Below are 23,355 nucleotides of genomic sequence, written 5' to 3'. Positions count from 1 at the left end.
TCTTTTTTCTGTCTCAATATATAAAAATCATTTATATTTTATATTTATACATTACACATTCATACATAAACCACGGGTGATCTGGGAAAGAAAAAAAAAAGAAAAAAATTTGAATATAACCACAGGTAATTTGGGGATAGAAAAGAAAATGAAGGGCACTATTTGACCCTATGAAAAAAAACAAAACAAAAAAAAAGCAGACCCCTAATGGTGCATAATAACATCTCTGAACAAGTTGATTAGAAGAAAAAAAAGGAACAGTAAAGAGCTCTTGTAACACAGTGGTAGTGTCCCTATCTCTGATCAAAAAAGAAATGGGTTCAAGTCCCATCTGCTCCAGAGTTGTGTGACAAAGGCTCTGAAGAGTTTGATGAGAAATTATCTGACAAGGGAACAGATGAAACTGGTCTATAGAAGGAGTTTAAGACTGACTAGTTGTTTAACTCTATCCACAAAAAAAAATGTTTTGGTTTGTTTCTCCCTGACTGGTTTGGATCCAAATTGACACAGAAAACAAAGTACAGAACATTTGTTTTTTCTCATGAAGAGACTCTGAAGTAGCTGTTCTTACTTTGTACAGATTTATATTTCCATGCTTTTTTTCCCCATGCATTCCTTGACACAGGGACAAAGTGGACCATGAAAGCAGCCGCATTGCGAGTTGCAATGAATAAATTGTTGTCTGCTGACTACCAGAAAGGATGCTCGTCTAAAATTGCCCTCTGATTAAAGGTCAGAAATCAGTCCAACGGGTTTATTTGAAAACACAAGCTTTCGGAGCCTCGCTCTTTCTTCAGGTGTTAGTGAGAGATGTAGTATCAGACACAGAATCTATAAGTATAAGATCAAAGGGTCACACCACTGATGAGGATGTATTAACAAACTTACAATGCTCTAAAATCTTCACACCACCTCTGAATAAAGTAAAGGAATCTATGGAGATAAAGATTTGCCCAGGCAAAATTATCAACTTGAGTCTGTTGTTTGTGGTCAGTTTGGGAATACTATGCCGCACAGTATAAATATGGTGTGAAGTTTAGTTACCCGAGTAATGTTTAGTCAGTGTTGATTTTTTAAAAGCTTTTGGTCTTTGCAGAAATCATAACAGTGATCTTGACTAAGGTCACTAATTGTATGCTTTTTCAGTCACTGTATAGCCAGTAGGGCAGAATCCCAAATAGATCACATATTTTTCTTTGATCATGGAAACATAGAAGAAAGGAGCAGGAGAAAGCCATTTGGCCCTTCGAGCCTGCTCTACCATTCTTCACAATCATAGCTGAACGCCCAACTCAATAGCCTAATCCCTCTCTCTCCCCATAACTTTTGATCACATTTACCCCAAGTGTTAAATCTAGTCGCCTCTTCAATAGATTCAATGTTTTGGTATCAACTACTTCCTATGGTAATAATTCCACAGGCTCACCACGCTTTTGATGAAGAAATGTCTCCTCATCTCCGTCCTAAATTGTCTACCCCAAATCCTCATACTGTGACCACTGATTCTGGACACACCCATTAGGTCCTAAGGAACAAAACTAATTACAATGCAGCACTAATTTGGCAAAATGGGGAAAGAAGGAATAATGAGGAAGGGGAAGGAAGTGAATTAGGACTGTTTACGAGAGGGAGTTCAAGTGTATTTTGCTGTGATATGCTTGTTAAGTGTGACAGTCCTGTCTGTCATCTAGCAATTGTAAAACATGACATCCTCACTGGAAGATCAATTCATATATTGATCATGGAGTTGAAATGTCTATCAGTTACAAAATAGAATTGTGTTCCTTAATAAAACCAATTTCTCCAAAAACAGAAATATATCCCAGGCTTCTATTTTTAAAAACTACAAGAAGTGCCAATGTCAAAGAATGCTAAATGTTAAATGAGGTACAGTTTAAATAATAACACGGGCTATCCATATAAATATTGAACAATGAGTGATTCATCCTCACCCTACAAGTATACACAGAAAAATGTATCTTCTATCTTTGAGTGGCTTCTACCAGTCATTTTAATGACCACTGATAAGGCAGGAATGAACATATTATGCACCCTGCCCACAAGTACTAAAAGTTGCAAGTGGGGATTCAACAATGAAAATAAGATTGGACAGAAATGTAGGCTTTCTGTATGTACAAATGAAATGACAGTAAAAACAAAAGATAAAAATGCAGTTGCCTGTTGTTCTCTGCAAAACAGATATTCCTCCAAAGTAACAGCTCATTCTTTTTAAAAATCTTTGTCACTAGCCTCCCCCATTCCATCCTTGAATGCATCAATTCCATTTTTCTAATTTTTTACAACTATATAAACGTTTCTCTCAAATTACTATTTTGGTGAACGGAGGTTAAATGATTAACATAAATTAAAGCACAGCTAATGTTCTGCTTGTGAGAACATTCCTGTCTGTCATTCAATGATTATAAAGGATGACACCCTCACTGGAAAATAAGTTCATAGTTTGGTCATGGAATTGAAATGTCTGTCAGTTAATCAGTGATTGCTTGTGTAAGACATTGAACAGCCAGGCAGAAAGTACTAGGCCATTTTTTAATGATAAAATGTTCATTTGTGGAATTTTATGGTGAGACAAATTTCTTTTTGAAATAAAGCTTTGATTTATATATTCTAAAAAAAATTAGATAATAGCCCAAAAAGACGGCGTAATTAAAAGCATTTTAGAATTCATTACGGGTGAAAAATTCAGTTTTTTTCCAAAAATTGGAACTCATCATCAGCGGCCCCTCGCAAACGAGGATGACTCCCTTCCATTCTCAGCGTGAGTCCATAGGTGGCTGTACAGATTGATGCAGCTACCATAGGCTCTGTTACATTTGGGGCAGGTGGTAGTCACAGGATGGGGTGGCTGGGCATTGGTGTGGCAGCAGGTTCCTTTTGCTGTTTTTGCCTGGCTTTCATTTTTTCCCGACGGCAAGTTTCAAGGTGCTCGGCACCTTCCCAGACACTCCTCCTCCAATTTGGACGGTCTTCAGCTAGTGATTCCCAGGTGTCTGTGGAAATGCCACTCTTTGCCAGTGAGGGCCTTGACGGTATCACTGAAGTGCTTCCTCTGTCCACCTTGGGCTTGCATGCCATTTTGAAGCTGGGAGTAGACTACATGCTTGGAGAGTCTTTTGTCAGTCATGTGGACTAGAATATTACCATTGACAAGAATATCACTTTGTACTACCTTAAACCTACAAGATACTAGAATATTACAAAAGGGCACACCAGTGACTTGCATCACAGATGGTTTTCTTGCAGTGAAACTTATTGTATCAGAGTATGAAACCGCAGCACCACTTATGATCAGCAACCAGGAAAATTGAACCTTTGTGATTTGGTTATTACACAGATTTTAATGCCAACAAATTCTCTGGATCTGATTATTTCCAATGTCAACTCAATAATTATATTATATTGCTTAAACATTCTAAAAACTGAAACTATGACCTATGAAATCATGACTACATTACATCACCACCACATTTTGTACTTCTGGACTGGCATGAGTTTGGTTCCTGAGATCAACATGTTAATGATTAATGATCAAACAGAGATTAATATTTTTGTTCAGTACATTAGTGCTTCAGGTTCTTCTTAAATGTGAAGAATTGGTAAATACATTCAGACGCACATCGATTCATATTACAGCATATCTGAACATGTACCTTTATGATGTTGCTGCAATTTTTGCTGACAGAGCTAAAGGGTCAAATACACATTGCCAGCATAAATTAGAAACTGTATAGATAGCACTAGCTCAAAAACTTTTGTTGCATTTATTGGTTCTGTTTGCATTAATCCATAAAATACTTCTACAAATGGTGAAGGTGAAATCTGTAAATATAGTGAAGAAAGTGATGAAGTTAGAGAGCTACTGAGATAGAGCTGGAGAGCATGACTAGCTGGATAGCTCTTTCAGGTACAGACATGATAGGTTGAATAGCCTCCTTCTGTACTGTAAAATTCTATGATTCTAGAATGCAGAAATATTACATGTGAAACAAATTTCTCACACAGCAGGATTACCATTCAGCAAAAATATTTTCAGCAATCAAATGTTGCTTACCCTCATTTGCTTCATTTTGTAATTCAAACTGATACTTCCCACAATGTTTCATCTGTCTGTTCCCTTCGCACTATTATCTATGAATCATTTCATAGCCTTCAATCAAATGCCTAACACAGTTATCTGTTGCTTCCTAAGTAAATTATCAGAATTATGTAAAATAAAAGAGAAAATTGTCTATGAAACAATGTATTATGCAACTGTTTCTACTTCTTGTATTGCTTTAATGAAGCTCAAGCTCATTGTGTCCAAAGCATAATGAAAGGTTTGTGTTTATGCTTGCAAAAATCTTTTTATTGCCCTACCAGTTAGTCAAAGGAGCTGTGGATATAATTGCAAAGCATTTATGGAATACATTTGAATCAAAACAAAGACATAGAATTTCAGCAAACATTGAATCACATGCGCCCAGAATAAACAGCAGTGCAAAGATAATGAGCAATGGATCTCCCACACACTTTGCGGCATTGTACATTGCTTAAGGTTACAATATCAGCCATTCAAGCAAGTCACAAGTCACACTGAGGAGAAATATTTTGAATGATGGAGGAAGAAGTAATCTATCAAAGGAATCTATCCATCTGATATTAAACATTTAGCACACTTGCCTTCATTGCTCAGAACTTTGAGTATAGGAGTTGGGATGTTACGTTGAAGTTGTTCAGGACATTGATGAGGCCTCCCCTGGACTACTTTGTGCAGTGTTGGTCACCATGTTATGGGAAGGATACTATTAAACTGGAAAGGGTTGAGAAACAATTTACCAGGATGTTGCCAGGAATTGGAGGGTTTGAGTTATAAAAATAGGCTGGAACTTTTTTCACTGGAGTGTAGGAGGTTGAGAGGTGACCTTATAGAAGTGTATAATATCATGAGGGGCATAGATAACGTGAACAGCAAAGGCCTTTTCCCTAAGATAGGGGAGTTCAAAACTAGGGGACATATTTTTAAGGTGAGAGGAGAAAGATTTAAAAAGGACATAAGGGGCAACTTTTTTACACAGAGAGTAGTTAGTGTGTGGAATGAATTGCCAGAGGAAGTGGTGGATGCAGGTACATGTACAGGTACAGGTAAAACATTTAAAAGGCATTTGGATAAGTGCATGAATAGGAAAGGTTTGGAGGGATAATGGCCAAATGCAGGCATTTGGGACTAGTTTAGTTGGGAACATGTTTGGAATGGGCTAGTTGGACCAAAGGATCTGTTTCCATGCTATACGACTCCATAACTCTATTCTGTGGAAAGTGAACAACTAATTTCCCTCCCCATAACATTTGTGAATAAAAGTCCTACAATAATATCATACATGCAGCCCAGAGCTTTGACCTCCTAAACTGCATTCAAAATTGTAGGTAGGAATATGAGTCCACACTATATGAAATACAGCAGAGACATCCAACCAACGAGGGCAATACAATCTCAGAATGGCGGCGGACTCTTGACAGGTGGAATTGGGAATTTAAATCATGCCAAAAGAAATGCAATTTCTCAGTAAGCAGAGACTACTCTATAAATTATCAATCGTCTGGGATGGTTTTCCATTTGATTCTTCTGTGATGGAACTCCAAAAGAGATAGACGGTCCCAATGCGCCTAATAGGAATTACTGGTAACATTCCTCAGTAAACCTGGGATCACGCTGGGTATTTGCGAAAACTTAGATGTAAAACTTAATTAGAGCAGAAGATAAACCTCCATGGTTTAGCCCTCACCCAGGCAGAGCCATCACGGAGTTACACAAAAATGTGCAATGTCTGGACTGTATGCTTACTTGTGACTTACAAGTGAAAACCAATATGTTTTAATAATGCAAAATGATTTAAATTACAGGCTGTAATAAATGTAAAAGCTGAAAACTAATTTCACAATCGAGTAAATACATCACATTTCAGGGCATTCAGCAAGACTGAATATGAATATATGTACATAATACATATGAATATTCCACACCAACTTGAAAAATTCCATGTTCAAACCTTGGTAAGCAACATATAAGTTTGGTTGTGACTGAAACTTCTGTTCCCAACTGAATAAGTTATTTGGGCATGAAAATAAAGAGTGAGCACTTGGTTTGGATGAGAAGAAAGTATGTGCTTGTGCTACATCTCACCACAAAATAACATTTTCCAAAGATCACTCAGAGAAACAGAAGATATGCTGAAAATCATCTTGCAGTTTCAAAGCTTATAGGAATATTAGACCTAAAAAAAATCACGTGTGAATTGTTTACATTCTATTTACAAAGAAAAGACAAGACATAATTTTTACATGGATTTAATTCAGACAGTGTCACTTTTTCATTTAACCATTTCCATTTTCCCCAATGAACAATCAATTTATTATGCCTAGACTCCATAATTTGTTGATGCTCTCCAAAGTACTTTTCCAGCTATCCAGCCCTCTACACACATGCAAATAAAAAGCTTTCAATTTCCTTTAATAGTGCATGGAAAGATTGTACCCACTGTTTATAGCTGGATTTTATAAATATTCACATTTTACCATTTGCCAAAGATGCAACTCGACAGTGGCCTCACTTCATGACCATTGTCCTAGAATGACTTGAAAACTGCTCGCCCAAGTACATACATTCAAGAGGTCCAACAACATTGGATCAGAAAATCTAAAACCCATCAACCAAATTTCTGACTGTAGGCAATTGAAGAGACTCGATATAATTATTGAAAGCGCATACACAAACGAGACTGGAACAGTGCTGAAATCACAGCAGCAACAAAAGATACCCTCATTTAATATATATTTTCTGATGATTTGAAATAACACAGGGTACCTAGAGGGTTAGAAAATAATGTAACCTTTGAAACTATGTAGAGAGACGAAAATCATAGTATCCCTACAGTGCAGATAGTGGCCATTTGGCCCACTAAGTTTGCACCTCCGAAGAACATCCCACCCCCTCACTCTATCCACCTAGCTAGCACCATCTTGGACACCATAGGGAAATTTAGCATGGCCAATCCAGCTAACCTGCACGTCTTTGGACTGTGGGAGGAAACTGGTGTACCCGAATGAAACCTATGCAGACACGGGAGAACGTGCAAACTCCATAGACCGTTACCTAAAGCTGGCATATTAACGAAAATTTAAATTATTTGCCAATTTAGAATTTTAAATTGATTTCATATTGACCAACATAATTAACATCTCACTTCAATGATTAATTCTAGTTTGGCTGGCCTATCCTCAACAAATTTGTCACCTATATTAAGAAAATTTTCAATAGGTTAGTCATGTAATTGCAATATTCATCAAGAAACTAGTTCAAAAATAGAATTAAAATTTAAAATGTAAAACTAATATTATTGTGATCGTCAAGAGAGAACTGGATAAATACCTGGGGGAAAAATGCATGGTCATGCAGAAAATGCACAGAAGTAGGATTAAAGAGCTGGCTGGCAAAGGAATGCTGAACTAAACAGCCCCTCTTTGTGTGTATCTTAGGATTACAGGGAACATACAGCATAGAAACAAGCTATTTGTATCAACTAGTCCATGCTAGTGTTTATGCTCTATTCTGCCTTGTCTATCAGCTAGAGATTAATCACAATGTAGCAGCAAATTTGTTCATTTTGCCTCCAATTTCCACCCTCTATAACATTCACATTGTCCATCTCCGACACTTCCCCTCCTTTCCTTGACCTGTCCATCTCCATTTCGGGGAATAAACTGTCCACTGCCATCCACAGCAAAGCCCATAGCTACCTTCAATACAGCTCTTCATGCCCCAAGTCCTGCAAGGATTCCATCCGATTCTCCGAGTTCCTTCACTTACGTCATACCTGTTCGGATGATGCCACCATTCAAAACAGCGCTGGTGAATGGCTTTTTTCTCCCATAACTATGGTTTCCCATCCACTGTGGTTGACAGGGCCCCCCAACCGCATCTGACGTACCACCCGTGCTTCCACCCTTGCCTTTTCCCATCACCCACAACAGCATCATCGGGTCCCCCTTCTCCTCACTTTTCATCCCATCAGCTTCCGCATTCAAAGGATCAATTTCCACCATTTCATACAACTCCAGCAGAATGCTGGCAGTTAGACACACCATTGGTCTGCTATTCTCAAATCCCAATCACCTTATTTGATCTATCTTTTCGCCTCCAGCACTCCAATCTCCCCACCCCCACCAATATTGCATAAATGCTGTCCTTTCACACTTCATGTCAGCTCTGATGAAGAGTCATCTAGACTTGAAACATTAGCTTGCTTTCTCTCCATGGATGCTGCCTGACCTGCTGCAATTTCCAGCATTTTTTGTTTTCACCTGGAAATTAATCCTCTGTTACACATACCTCATATGCTTGAATAGATTTCCTTTATATGCACCTATACTATTTACCTCAATTGCTCCTGTAGAAATACGTTCTACATTGTCACCACTGTGGGTAAATAGCTTCTTCTGAATTCTGCCTGTTCTCAAATCACGGAATGATACAGGGCAAAAGGAATTTAGCCGACGAACCAACTGTTTTTTTCAAAGAGCAATCCAATTCATCTCATTCCACCTAACTCTTTCTCTTATTGATGTATTTCTTCCTTCTCCAAGTATTTATCCAATTCCCTTTTGAAAGCTACAATTGAATCCGTATTCATCACCCTTCCATGCAGTGCATTCCAAACCCTATCACTTGTTGCATAAAAATGTTTAACATCATGTTGCGGATCACATAAAACTGGGCTCTTTATTACTGGCTCACCATTCTTTGAATGTACTTCCTCTATTTATTTTATTTAACCTCTCATGAGCATTATCATTTCTATAAAGTCTCCTCTTAGTCTTCTCTGACTGAAGCTTAGTTGTTTCCCTTATTCTGTCCACATAACAGCAATTCTTTTTTGCTAGAGCTATATGAATATATGTCTTCTGTATTTTCTACAAACTCCTAAGGTCCTTCCTAAATTATGGTACCTACTGAGAAGCGACCAAGGATGATTCTGGGAGAAGTTGGTGAAGCTGCTGTGACTGAGAAGGGAATCACATAGGACCCAGTGCTCAACAAGAGGAGGAGTATCCAACAGAGGGTGCCAGTGAGAAATGACTGAACAGGATTCTGGGAGAAGTCAGCTCTGTCACTATGACTGCTAGTTTCGATTAGCAACCTTACACTAATCAGTTGCTGGGAAGCAGAACCAGAAAGGCCAAAGGGAGAAGGCAGTGACCAGAGCAGGTAAAAACTCGTGCACAGGGCATTGACCTTCATCCATGACAGCTGGAGTTTGTGGGAGCTGCACTTCATCACGTTACAACTTCAAAAGTGGACAGATGGGCTCCTGATTGGTAAGTAGTGGTCAGGTGGTTCTAACACAGAAACATAGAAGATAAGAGCAGGAGGAGGCCATTTGACCCTTTGAGCCTGCTCCACATTCTTCACAATCATAGCTGATCGTCCAACTCAATAGCCTAATCCTGCTTTCTACCCACAACCTTTTATCCCATTCACCTCAAGTGCTATATCTAGTTGCCTCTTGAATACATTCAATGTTTTGGCATCGACTACTTCCTGTGGTAACGAATTCCACAGGCTCACCACTCTTCGGGTGAAGAAATGTCTCCTCATCTCCATCCTAAATGGTCTACCCTGAATCCACAGGCTGTGACCCCTGGTTCTGGACACACTCACCATCGGGAACGTCCTCCCTACATCTACCTTGTCTAGTCCTGTTAGAATTTGTAGGAGATCCCCCCTCATTCGTCTGAACTCCAGCAAAAGCAATCTTAACCTAGTCAATCTCTCCTCATACGTCAGACCCGCCATCCCCAGAATCAGCCTGGTAACCCTTCGCTGCACTCCCTCGAGAGCAAGAGCATCCTCAGAAAAGGAGGCCAAACTGCACACACTATTCCAGGCGTGGCCTCACCAAGGCCCTGTACAACTGCTACAACACATTCCTACTCCTGTACTCAAAACCTCTCACAATGAAGGCCAACACACTATTTGCCTTTTTTACTGCCTGTTGCACCTGCATGCTTATCTTCAGCAACTGGTCCGTAAAGACAACCAGGTCCCACTGCGCACTCCCCTCTCCCAACTTACAGCCATTCAGGTAGTAATCTGCCTTCTTGCTTTTCCTTCCAAAGTGAATAACCTCACAATTATCCAAATTATACTGCATCTGCCATTGATTTGGCCACTCACCCAACCTGTCCAGATGATGCTGAAGGATCTTTGCATCCTTGTCACAGTTCACCCTCCCACCCAACTTGGTATCATCTGCAGACTCTGAGATGTTACATTTTGTTCATGTATCCAAATTATTAATATGTGCTGTGAATAGCTGCGGTCCCAGCACTGATCCCTGTGGCACCCCACTAGTTACTGCCTGCCAATTTGAAAAGGACCCATTAATTCCTACTATTTCTTTCCTCTCTGCCAACCAGTTTTCTATCCATCTCAATACACTTCCCCCAATCTCATGTGCTTTAATCTTGCACAATAATCTCTTAAACAGGACTTTGTCAAATGCTTTCTGAAAGTCCAAATATACACCATCGATGAGCTCCCTCTTGTCAACTCTACTAGTTACATCTTCATAGAATTCCAACAGATTTTTCAAGCATGACTTTCCCTTCATAAATCCATGCTGACTCTGTCTGATCCTGCCACTGCTTTCTAAATGCTCGGTTATAAAGTCCTTGATCATGAATTCGAGAATTTTCCCCATTACCGACGTTAGGCTTACTGGTCTATAATTCACTGTTTTCTCTCTAACTCCCTTTTTGAATATTGGAGTGACATTAGCTACCCTCCAGTCTGCAGGGACTGTTCCAGAGTCTATAGAATCATGGAAGATGACCACCAATGCATCCATTATCTCTACAGCCACTTCCTTAAGTACTCTGGGATGTAGATTTATCAGGCCCAGGCAATTTATCCACCTTCAATCCCATCAATTTTCCCAGAACCATTGTCTGATTTGAAAGGTATCAGCTATGTAGGATGATCGGACAAACTTGGGTTTGTTTTTACTTGAATGTCGTATGCTAAGAACCGTCCTGATAGAAGTTTACAAAATTAGGACAGCATGGTCAGAATGAATAGTCCAAGTCTTTTTCCCAGGATATAGGATTAAGGTATAAGGGGAAAAGTCTAAGGAGATGTGAGAGGGAAGCTTTTCACATGTAGAGTGATAAGTGCCTGGATTGTGCTGCCAGAGGAGATGGTAGAAGCAGATACGACAGCATCATTTAAAACGCATCATGACAGATACACGAATAAGCAGGGAATGAGCAATACAGATTGTGTAGAAGTGGAAGTTTTTTTGTTTAGAAAGGCATTATGTGTTGGCGCAGGCTTGATGGGCAGAAGGGCCTGTTCCTGTGCTGTACTATTCTTTGTTCATTATGGCACTACTCAACCTTGTCTTCTCAAGAGAAAAAAAGGCGGTTCAATTCGTAGCTCTGGTGTCATCCTCAGTTATATTTTCATGTTACAAATCTGGTGTGTTAAGTAGCTTCACACCTTCGTTGATGAGGCTTTGCTTGATTGTAAATCAAAACTGTGCTGTTAAAGAAACCCATTGATAGATTTTTTTTTAAAAAGAGTCTCATATAGAGAAAGCATACAATTGGCTACAACAGGAACTAGGTAAGACAATTAGATTTACTTGTGAGCCTGAAATAGTGGAATGAGAGAAAGTAAGTACACTCCTCTCATCTCAGTCATAACAATGCAAGTTTTCCTTTTCATTTATCAGTACAGTTGAGAGTGTATGAAGAACTGGTGAAGTGGATTGAAAAATATGTTAATATGTTAATAAAACCAAGGCAAATATAATTCAGTATTAAATTTGAAGTTCTATCCTTATTTTATAACCTTCAATATAAAATGATTTTTTTATAATTGATCTGAGTCACAAACTCTGCTTTATTGTAAAAGACTGAAATTATATATTGCCATGAGCAAAAACAGGAGAGAATGTTTATTCATGTGTCAGAAATCATACGTCAGAACTACTACTGGGTCATGAGAGAAGAAAGGAGGATGACAATGTTTAACAGTTTGAAAATCCTAAATCAACTTTCTAGCCAAGGGCCACTGGCACAGGTGGATTAACTAATAGCTGTGATCAAGAGACTGACTGGAAAAGCACGCAAAAACTGGGGCCAATTGGGGAAGTTGTGGTGAACTAGGGACTGATTTACATGGCTTGACAGAACAGGCCAGAATTGGATATTTTCTAATCAATCTGTTCAGAGATGGTGAAACACACCACTGGGGCAAGTGGGACTTGAAACCTGGGCCTCTCGTTTCAAACATAGGCCCCCCATCACTGTGCTACAAGAGCTTCGCTAGCACACTAAAACATCAGAGGGTGTACAAATCCTACAGGAATAAACAATTAAAGATGCATATTTTTAAAGCTGATAAAACGTTCAATGACTGAACAGTGTAATCGCTTCTGACTGTTTGACAATTCGGCAAATCAACTTCACATATTGAATACAGTAATAGGAAATCATAAAAAGTTGACACAAAACTTGAGACAAGAGGAAGCCAAATGATTCATACAGGACAGTACTTCAAAACCAAAGTAATTGATTTAAAAAAATTTCAGGATTTCCAGAGGACATGAAAAATGCTATCTAGTTGCAAGTTCTGTCATCCCTTAACCTTTTAAACAAAAGGCGATGGAACTCGTGCCATATGAATTACTGATATTTATTGGAAAAAATATTATACAATAAACCAATAGTTTGTGTGTAAAATCTGCAAGGTTAAACAGATTAACACATTTCCTCCTCTCAAATTTAAGAATGCACTGCATGGACAATCTGACTTCTACCATTCCACTGCAAAGGAATTTAGCTAAATACAAACTACTTATTTTGCAGCAAGGGAAAAACAGCACTAACCTTTAACTGTAGGCAAAGAACTGTGCTGGCCTCCTCCAGGTTCAATGGAGCCGAGTGGATCAGACTGCTGAGCTTCATCTAGAAGTAAAATTATTGATCATAAAAAACTATGATAATTCTATTATACAGATCAAAATGTTGTCGTTCTCCCTAGTAGTTCAGTAAATTTTGTGAATATTGTCAATGGAGACATCACATTCAATCTTGATCTAAACCTAGTTGGAAGAAATCATTTGTTGATTGTAAGCGAGAATACAATTGGTTTAGATGTGATGCACCTCCTGATCATCAATATTCACTCTCAGGGTACAGTAAAACCCTGTCAAGGGTGTGAATAAGGCACATTGTAATTCAAATGTACAAACACTCAAGAAATAAAACAATGATGGTACATTTCCTTTCTCCTGTGATTGTGGCTAGAAAAATATGACTTGAATGTGCAACATAAAAATGACAGATAAGTGAACAAAAACATGCTTATGAATTTGCAGTCTCGCAATAATCTACTTGCATATAATTTTTACATTTAATTTCAAGGTTTGTAAATAATTATGGCAGCTCACCTTTAGGATCACCATAGTGGATAAAATGTCAACAGATGAACATCCTCAAAATGAATTTTAGTTGAGACAAGCATTAAAAATACTATATCAGTACTTGTTTCCTTGTTCAATATGCTTTGTCTTCAATATGTTTACATCTCCCCTATGCTTTTCAACTATAGCTGTAGTTTATCACAAATACTGAACATAACTACAAACCATAGTGTTGCTATTACATGAAATTTATTATGTTACAATCATTAAATGCAAGGCATATAATTTATGAATAGCACCCACTCCTTACTTCAGACTTTTTTCCATCATATTTATATACATGTATATAATGGAAATTCAAAACTAGGTTCCTTGTTTCAAGAAAAAGAAAAAATAAATGTTTAAAATTGTCAATCCTATTTCAATCTTATTTCTACTGAGAAATCAGTGTCTGAGAATATTAAAAGTTGTATCAATTCAACTTTATTAATGCAAAAATAATTATTGAGCTACCCTTCCACAATGCTAGTCATCCCCTGCTCCTTATGAACATGGTCATTCTTAATACAAGAGCCTCGACAGTGGGTATTGACAACTTTTTTTGGGTAATAAATGCTGGCCTGGCCAGTGACATCCTCATTCCGTGAATGACCAAAAAGAACACCCTGCTCCATGTACGCCCTCCAACACAAAAAGGTATCATAACACTGCAACCTATCCCTCATACAGCCATCTTTAACAGTCCTTCCTTGGAACTTTAGAAATGCTGATTCTAATGTCCAAACAATTTTCTGTTAGGTGTTCACAGAATAGCAATCTGACACGTGTGATGCCTTCACTGAATTGGCTGTAGAATTGCTGCCTGCACTGTGTAAGCCTTATGGCTGAAGTATTATGACCTAGATTGGAGGAATGTATCATCTTCAATTAATTCCATTACTCCACGGATTACAATGTGAAGTTAATTGTTTTAATAGTTCCTAATGTGGTCAACTGTATGCTTTCTCTAAACTTAAAATAAGTATGATCCACCATTCAAGCTTCTTTAATGAACAAAAATATTGATTAATCACAAAACAAAAGATATTCAATGAAATTGGTTACCAAATTAATTTGTAACATGAAAGATTGAATATTTAACCCCCTAAATAACCCTTAAATCACAACCATGGCAGAAAATGGGTAAATGGGTATTTCTGCAGAGATATTGTGGGGAGGGAAACACTTCTGGTATTTAAGTCTTTGTTACTGAAGTGGAGGTGCCAGTGTTGGACTGGGGTGGGCAAAGTCAGAAGTCACACAACACCAGGTTATAGTCCAACAGGTTTATTTGAATTCTCAAGCTTTCAGAGTGTAGCCCCTTCGTCAAATGAAGTGTGAGAGAAGCACACACAGGACACAGAATTTATGGACAGAGAGAGATCAAGGGCAGAGAGATCAAAAGATCAAAGAAATGGTGTTAGTGGAGTGTCGAATAATAAGTCCCTGCAGCTGATCCGAAGTATTAGACAGTGTGAGTAAAGCATCAACAGCTGAATATCAAGTGAGTGATGACCTATAATCCACCGAATAATAAGTCCCTGTAGGTGATCTGAAGTGTTAGACAGTGTGAGTAAAGGTCATTCCTTCACTTATTATTTAGCTGTTGACACTTTACTCACATCATCTAAAATTTCAGATTACCTGCAGGGACTTATTATTCAGCACGCCACTCATACCATTTGTATGGTCTTTTGATCTCTCTGCCCTTAATGCCTCTCTGCCCATAAATTCTGTTTTCTATGACATCTCTCACTTCACCTGATGAAGGGGCTATGCTCTGAAAGCTTGTGACCTGAAATAAACCTGTTGAACTATAGCCTGGTGTTGTGTGACTTCTGACTTGGTTACCGAAGGCAAAAAGGATAAGGTCTGGAACATTTGGGTGACCTCATTGATCTAGGTTGATCTAGCATCTGGTATATATAGATGGGTGTCAAAAAACATAGGCAAACATCCTGGGGACATTTGTCCCAAGATGTAGCTTACCCAGGAAACACAATATTAAAAAGCATTTAAAGATGACAATCGGGAAATAGGAGAGCTGATAAGTTAGGCAGAATTTTCTTAACAGATTTCTTCCCCAAATGAAAATCCGAAACTATTTCCAAGCCTACAAAACTCTGTTCAAACAGAACAGTCTTAAAACTCAGTCCTAAAACAATCAGTGTTTTCCCTGAAATGAGTTCAAGCTACTAACATTGGCAATTAGCTGGAACAATGTGGTTTCTAAGAAATGCCTTGTTAAGAAAGAAAGTTCCACTGTCCTTTCATTGGCCTCTCTAAAAATCATAATCTAGGTATCTTCATAATTCTTTAAATTCAAAGTCCTCAAAATTTAAATATGAAGACAACATGCAAATCACATGACTTTAGAGACCAGGAAGGCCTTTGATATGACTGTGTTTCAATCCAAACATTTTCAGCAACCTTCTTTCTCTCTCTGTACCCTAATATCTACTTTCTGCTCTTTTACTTGACAGCAGCTGTTCATGTATAAAAAGGTTCTTTAATGTAATAAAATGCCCAAAACCACACGAGCATTGTAAAACAAATTGTCTGCTCAAGCCAAAGAAGGAGATATTAGATTATGAAGATGAAAGTACAGATCAAAAAGCTACATTTTAAGGACTCTCCTACAATAGGAAAGTGAGGTGGAGCAGGAGAGAGGGTGATCCAGAACCTAGGGCCCAGGCCACCAAAAACACAACGATATAACAATGGAGCAATTAAAAATTGGGAAATTCTAAAGTGACCAAAATTATTGGAATGCAGATACTTTGAAAGACTTTTGGGCTGGAGGAGGTCACAGAGAAATGGAGGAATGAAGCAATGGAGGAATTAAAAATGAGAACGAGAATTTTAAAATTAAGGCTCCATTCTACTGTTTATACTTCTCCCTCAAATGCACATTTAAATTAATGGCAAAGTCATCTGGTACAGGGTCCTGGAGCAAATTCTCTTTCTTGGACTTCTTTATCATTTAATTGTATTTTACAACATAGTATCTGGTCACTTTGCTCACCAAAATTTGAACAACTGTAAACATAATATGATGCAAATATTTAATTCCCTTTTAAAAACATGAACACTGCTTCAACAATTGTCTTCAGTAGAGAATTTCATATATTGTTACATTGTCTGTGGAGAGTTACAAACTAATTAGCCAAGAACCATTTGTGTAAATGTTCCAGTTCTTTCACATTACAGCTGCACAAGGGTCAGGTTTTTTTGTGCATCATACACCAGTCAAAGCAAATCTATAGCCAGGCATCATGGCAAGCTAGAATTAAACAAAAGAGCTCTGATCTTTCTGAGCTAAAGGTATGATTATTTTAAACATCTGGGAACCAAAGCCAGAGTACATAAATTACTCTGACCATCATTGTGCAAAAAACTTATTTATAATAATTATAATTTTGTGTAACCTTTTAACAACTGCATAAACAATAGGAACATGGTTATCCCATTAGGCTACTCAAGCCACATCTAAGTAGAACATTGCAAACGTGTAAACTGCACTTACTGACATTAGATCCATTTCCCTTTTGTCACTTCTGCACAAAAATCTATTGATCGCACACTTAAAAATTTCAGAAGACAGCATGTCACAACATTTTGCGGATGAAAATTCCAAATTTTCACCAGACTTTGTGTGAAAACAAATTTCCTGATTTCACTCCATCAGAAACAATCTATTATAATTTAGCCCTCCATAATCTGAAGACTTATTCTTAGCCATGGCATTTAGATGCAATGTTGTATATGCTTTAATGCCAATGACTATCACCTTGCAGTTGGCATATCATCCCCTTTTCATGGCTGGGTGTAAGGGCCTATTTATTTACAGTTACACAGTAAAACTACTACTGAATCTTAATGAGAGGATTCTCTAGTCTTAAAGAGATGCAGTATATTGCATGATACTAATGTAATTTGTATCTGATTACTAAGTTACATATTGTAACCAAGACAAATAAATGCAAAGTGCTGTAGGTACTGGAGATCTGAAATAATAAATCGCTGGAGAAACTCGATAGGATGACAGCATCTGTGAAAGAACAACAAGTTAATATTCATCCCAATACGATTCATTCATGAACTTCAGGTCTCAGCATTGAATTCAACAACTTCAGTACATGAATACTGTGCTCCATTTTGATTACACCTCCTCCCACTCCACATCTACTGTCTTTTTTGCATGGATTTGCTCTCAGCAAAGCTGACCCATTTATTACTATCCATGATATGTATCTCTCTCCTAATAACATTAACACTCCTTTGGCCTTTCACTCTGGGCACTCTCCCATCTTCTCCCCCTCTCCATTTGCCAACTGCATAGACACCATAATTCTGCAGCCCTCTTTGGCTCCAATGAATGAATATTGGACTCAAAATGTTGTCTTGGATTAGTCATCTTCCAGCTAGTTGATTTAATTCCAGGTCAGTACCTGGAACTCTTTCAACCTTGTTCTTACAAACTGCCGCTTACATAGTCTGTCCAACCGTTTCAACTTGACAGAGGTTGCTCTACATTCAAATTGTGCTGTTTCTTGCTCAATGCTTGATCATGGGATTGAAAGATCATATTCCAACAAAACTTGATATTTCTGCAGGCTTATAATGAGTTTCTTCTCTTTGTTCTCTATATTTTCAGCCTCTTAAATGAGTCAACCTTCTAATGATACAAAAATATTTTGGCCTCCATAAAAAGAGTTGAGTATTTCTTGAACTGGGGAGCAAAAATAAAGTTGCCAAATTGTTTTTGATTTAAGACTAATTTAACATTGACCAAAAAGTGAAGCTGTATTTATCAAAGTGACTGCTGAATCACTCCAATGAAAATATACTGTTTAACAAAAATAAAGAGTATTATATTTATGTGGAATGCATGACAGAAATGATGGGCTCACCAGGAAATAACACCATCCAAAAATTCAGTTAAGCTGACTAGCCAGACAGCAGTATATAAACGCACCAGTTTAAAAATAAAGTCAAGCTTATTGATCTGTTTTTCATGACAACCACTGCTTCCAGGTTTGTAAACTGTAGCAAAAATCGAGTCTAATACCTTTAAAAAATAAAGTGGAACACTAATGCTGCGTTTATCTGGCTATTTTTACATGCAAATGGGTATGGAGCTGTAGTAGTATTGGTACAGCACCTCAGAAGGCAACAGCATGTATTAAAACTTATACAGGCTATTACACTTTCTCCAGGAGGCTTTCTTAACCTAGTTTCTAAAGAATACCTTCTGAAGCTAGACTAGGAGGATGTGTTAATTTAGTGCATTAATACTGCTGCTTATTCTCGGTCTTGTGTTCAGTACAGTCCAGCCTGTTTTATTTTAACTTAGTGGAAGTGTATACCATTCTTCCAGCCTTTTCCACCCTTGAGGTCATCATTATATGTTGGGTTACAATTCAACAGGGACTAGCTTGCTTCTAGTACATCTTGTCCATTAATGCCTTGCACCATGGTGAGGCTGTTCAGTAGGGTACCAATGTAAGTAAGGTTCATTTTCGTTTTCTGCTGCAATTTCAATGTATAGGAAATAAGAGTGGGAATGTTGCCAATTTCCATCCCATCCCCAAAAGCCTGGGCATCAAAATCAAGAATCTTCACACCTCCAACCACTGTAGCTGAGGTCATATTAATCAATGCAAAACAGAAGCCTAGGCTGATTACAAGTAAGGCACAGTAGGAAGCAGCAGAAAAGGAAGCCAGAATTGTGAAATGCATTTAAATTATAGAGGATTCACAGATTTCAGTGAACAGAAATGATTTGATAAATTAGACAATAAATATGTCGGTTAACTAACATTTGCAGGCTGATTCATAATCATAGGAGAAATATGGACATGGATAACAATGTATAGAATACAGCAATAATTATGGGTGACTTTAATCTTCATGTTGATTGAGTTGATCAAATTGGAAATGGTAGCTATGACAATGAATTCATAGAGTGCATTAGGGATAGTTTCCTATAGGAATATGGAGCCAACCAGGAAGCAAACTATCTCGGATATGGTAATGAGTAAATGATCTTTGTGATGATACTATTTTTTAAGAAGTGTATTTGTCCTGTTTTTTGAAGAGAGGTTTTAAGACAGAGGTATAAAGCTGTCTATTTGAATCCAATGAAGTAAACAGCTTGTGAGATCTTGAGGTTTTTTTAACATTAGAACAATAGAAGCAGCCTGAATGGGTGGGATCAAGCTCCCACAGAGCCAGGACTTTTAGTTTTAGTTTTTCACAACCATCTGCTCCGGTCTTGATAGGAGCTGAATTTGGAAGCTGCTGTATATCTCTCCCTGCTACTCTCTCTCAGAGATTTATCTTGATAATTTTTCCTCCTGGACTAGATAATTGCCTGTGAGACAATCTATTTGTCTTTGATGGGGCTGTGTTTATGGGATATTACTATATTGGAACAGTTACTGTTCAGTTGTTAAATAACTATTATTCTGTAAAGTTTTCCAGTAGAGTTGTTATTTCAATTACTTCTGTCTTTCATTGAATTTTAACTATAGTTTGTGAATAAGGTGTGTTTGGCTTCAAATTTGGTAGTTGGACAAATTGAATTGCATCCTGAACACAATGCCTGGCACTTGCCTTTAAAATAAGCAAAAGTTAGGTCGAGGATATCTTCTTAATACCTTTTGAGGGGGTGTGGTCTGGTCCATAAACCTTCAGTAATAGATCCCCTAGAATGAGGGATCACAACATGATAGAATTTAATGATCAGTTTGAGAGTGAGCAAATTGGGTCAGAAATAAAGGGAATTACAATGACATGAGGGTAGAGTTACCTAAAGTGAATTGGGTGGATAGATAAGCAAGAATGACAGTAAACAAACAGTGGCAGATAATTAAGGAGATAATTCACGACTCTCAGCAAAAGTACATCCCAGTACAATACAATACATACAATATATATTAATAACTTGGAGGAAGGAAGCAAATGTACTGTAGCAAAGTTTGCAGTTGACATAAAAATAGATGGTAAGGTAGTTTGCGAGAAGGATACAAATTATTTTACAGAGAAAAACTGATTGGTTAAGTAAGTGGACAAAATGTTGGCAAATGGAGTATAATGAGGGAAAATGTGTTCAATTTCAAAAGGTGTTCATTTTGGAAGGCAGAACAAAATAAAAGAATGTTATTTAAATGGAGAAAAACTGCAGAAAGCTGCAACATCAAGAGATTTTGTAGGTACGTGTATGTGAGACACAGAAAAGGTAGCACACAGGTGCAGCGGGTAATCAAGAAGGCTAAATGGAATGTTGGCCCTATATTCACAGGGATTGGAGCAGAAGAGGCAGGATGTCTTATGCAACTGTAGAAGGTGCTCGTGAGACCATATTTGGAGTACTATGAGCAATTCTGGTCCCCTTATTTAAGCAAAGATATTATTTCACTGGAGGAATTCACTAGGATGATTCCTGGCCCAAAAGGATTGTCTTATGAGCAAAGGCAAAACATATTGGAACTCTACTTACTGCAGTTTAGAAGCATGAGAGGTGATTTCAGTGAAACATCTAGGATTCTTAAAGGGTTTGCTGAGATGCTGAGAGAAGGTTTCCCCTCATAGAAGAGTATAGGACCAGAGGGCATAGTCTCAGAATAAAGGGGTACCAATTTACGTCTGAGAAGAGGATTGAGTGTCTATTGAATTCCTTGCCACAGCAATCTGTGGGAACATAGTCGATGTGTATATTTACAGCTGAGATAGACAGATTCTTGATCTGCCAGGGAATCAATGGCTACAGGGAAAATGCAAGAAAATGAATCTGAGGAATGTTGGACTAGCCATTATCCTATTGAATGGTGGAGCAGGTTTGAGGGGCCAAATTACCCATTCCTGTTCCTATTTCTTATAATATAAGCCCAATGGGGTGATAACACCTTGGTGCCAGATGGCATAGGCACACAATTTTGTAGTGTCAAATGCTTCCATTATAAAAAATACTCTACTGTCACTGCTTCAACTTTTAGATGCATGTTTCACTTTATGTCACAATATGGATGTGACACTTAGATGTTCATGCTTCCTCAAAGCTTTTAAAAAGCTATGAAACAGATCTGTGTGGAACTGCTCAGTGGGTAGAACAATTTCTGTTTTATAGCCACATGTGAATCAGTACTAAATGTGACCTTCAAATCAGGAGCACTGGAAGAGTACTTCAGAGACAACTGCAGAAATCCATGCTATTTGCAAGACTTTTAATGTAAGAAATAGATTCAATTTAAATGCAAGAAATTGATAAAGTTTAACACAGGATGTTAATAGATTTTCTTCTTGTGTGATGGTGTAGAAACTTCAACACTAAAATAAAGTATCACTGTTTGATGTCCAGTGGCATTGCTCATTATGATGATGAGCTGGAGAAGTTTGAATGGACTCGGTGTGATCACAAATTGGCTGCATTTCAAAAGTTACCAATGGCTGCAACTCAGTAAGTGCTCAACTGATCCAAGAAGAATTGAAATTTTGAAGAGTTATAATAATAGGATGTGTCTTTGTGGTTTCTTATTTGTTCACAAATCAAAAACTTAAACGATTACTTTTTGTTTGCACAGAGTAGTTGTCTTTCCCATGTCGATGGTGGTGTGTTTGAATTCAGAACCTTATAGTTTTGTTTCGGGTTAAATTGAAGTGGGCCTTCTAAGAAGCCCACCTCCATACCCACACTTCTGCACTCCACGGCAGCTCAGAAAATGCACTGCAAACCTGATACCTTTGTGAAGAAACAAAATCCAAGGAAAAGTCACATATAGCGTGCATTCCGGAAAGTGTAAAAGGGCGCACTGGGCCTAACTCTCAGTTTGCAAAGAAACATGAACAGAATGCTATCACATCATTCTATGCGCTACCATGAAGGTTCATGTGACTGACTGCAGCTGGCACTCCAAAGATTCCCCCAATTTCATTAAATCAACGGCTACCGATTAGGTAATGTGCAAATTGAGTTTTATACAAAATTGCATTCAAATGCTCGCTTCTACACCTTGAAAACATGCTACCTTCCTTCAGCCTTTGAGGTACTCTTAATCTGTGGTCACCCTTGTAATTCAAGGCAACATGGTGATCCAACTTTACATAACAAAACTACATTAGCAGTAATTCAGTGACCAGGTAAATCAGTCGAGTGATAATTGTTTGCCAAAATATCAAGGACTCCTCTGGTCATTTTCAAATGACAACATTTTTACGATTTTTAAGACTACTTGAACTGACAGACAGGCACTGCTTAATGTCTCATCTTATTAAAACTGGCGTCTGAACATACCGTTCCCATAGTTAGCATTAAAATATTAGGTTTTGTGATAATGTCTCTGGAGTTGAACATAAACATAGAAATGTCAAATCAGAGGCAAAATGCTACCTCTGAACACAGTCTGACATTTTATTTCATAAACATTTTTCATATAGATTTTTATTTGTGTAAATTTTAAACACTTGTCAAAAATATACTGTTTCCAAATATTTACTTCAATTTTCTTAACTTCTTTTAAAATAACATAAAAATTTAGCATTAATTCTTGGATAGGAATTAGTTTTTTTTTAAAATCATCTTGCCAAAATTGTTTATTGGAATTTATGAATAAAATTTATGTTCACATGGGAAGAAGAGAAAAACTCCTTTACAAGTGCCAGCTAAAGCAGCATTATGCCAACTACATTGATTCCCTGGAGGTTTTGTCATTGATATCCATTTGGAAAGCTACTTGAGTCCTATAGATAGTAGGAACTGCAGATCCTGGAGAATCTGAGATAACAAGGTGTAGAGCTGGATGAACACAGCAGGCCAAGCAGCATCAGAGGA

At 37.8% G+C, this 23,355-nt stretch overlaps 2 protein-coding genes across 7 annotated transcripts in view; both read right to left on the bottom strand.

Moving 5' to 3' along the window:
- auh (AU RNA binding protein/enoyl-CoA hydratase) overlaps positions 1-23,355 on the bottom strand; it is a 941,118-nt gene that overhangs the window by 528,637 nt on the left and 389,126 nt on the right. The gene's annotated exons all lie outside the window — the stretch shown is intronic.
- The window catches only part of ror2 (receptor tyrosine kinase-like orphan receptor 2), a 343,404-nt gene that overhangs the window by 89,878 nt on the left and 230,171 nt on the right, over positions 1-23,355 (bottom strand). For both annotated transcript variants that reach the window (XM_048595341.1, XM_048595342.1), the window contains exon 2: positions 12,949-13,026. In XM_048595341.1, coding sequence (XP_048451298.1) covers positions 12,949-13,026 — 78 coding nt within the window. The remainder of the gene's footprint in view (positions 1-12,948; positions 13,027-23,355) is intronic.

Source organism: Rhincodon typus, chromosome 3 (assembly GCF_021869965.1).
Source record: "Rhincodon typus isolate 14 chromosome 3, sRhiTyp1.1, whole genome shotgun sequence".
NCBI lineage: Eukaryota > Metazoa > Chordata > Chondrichthyes > Orectolobiformes > Rhincodontidae > Rhincodon > Rhincodon typus.
This window is presented reverse-complemented; position numbering and strand designations above follow the sequence as displayed.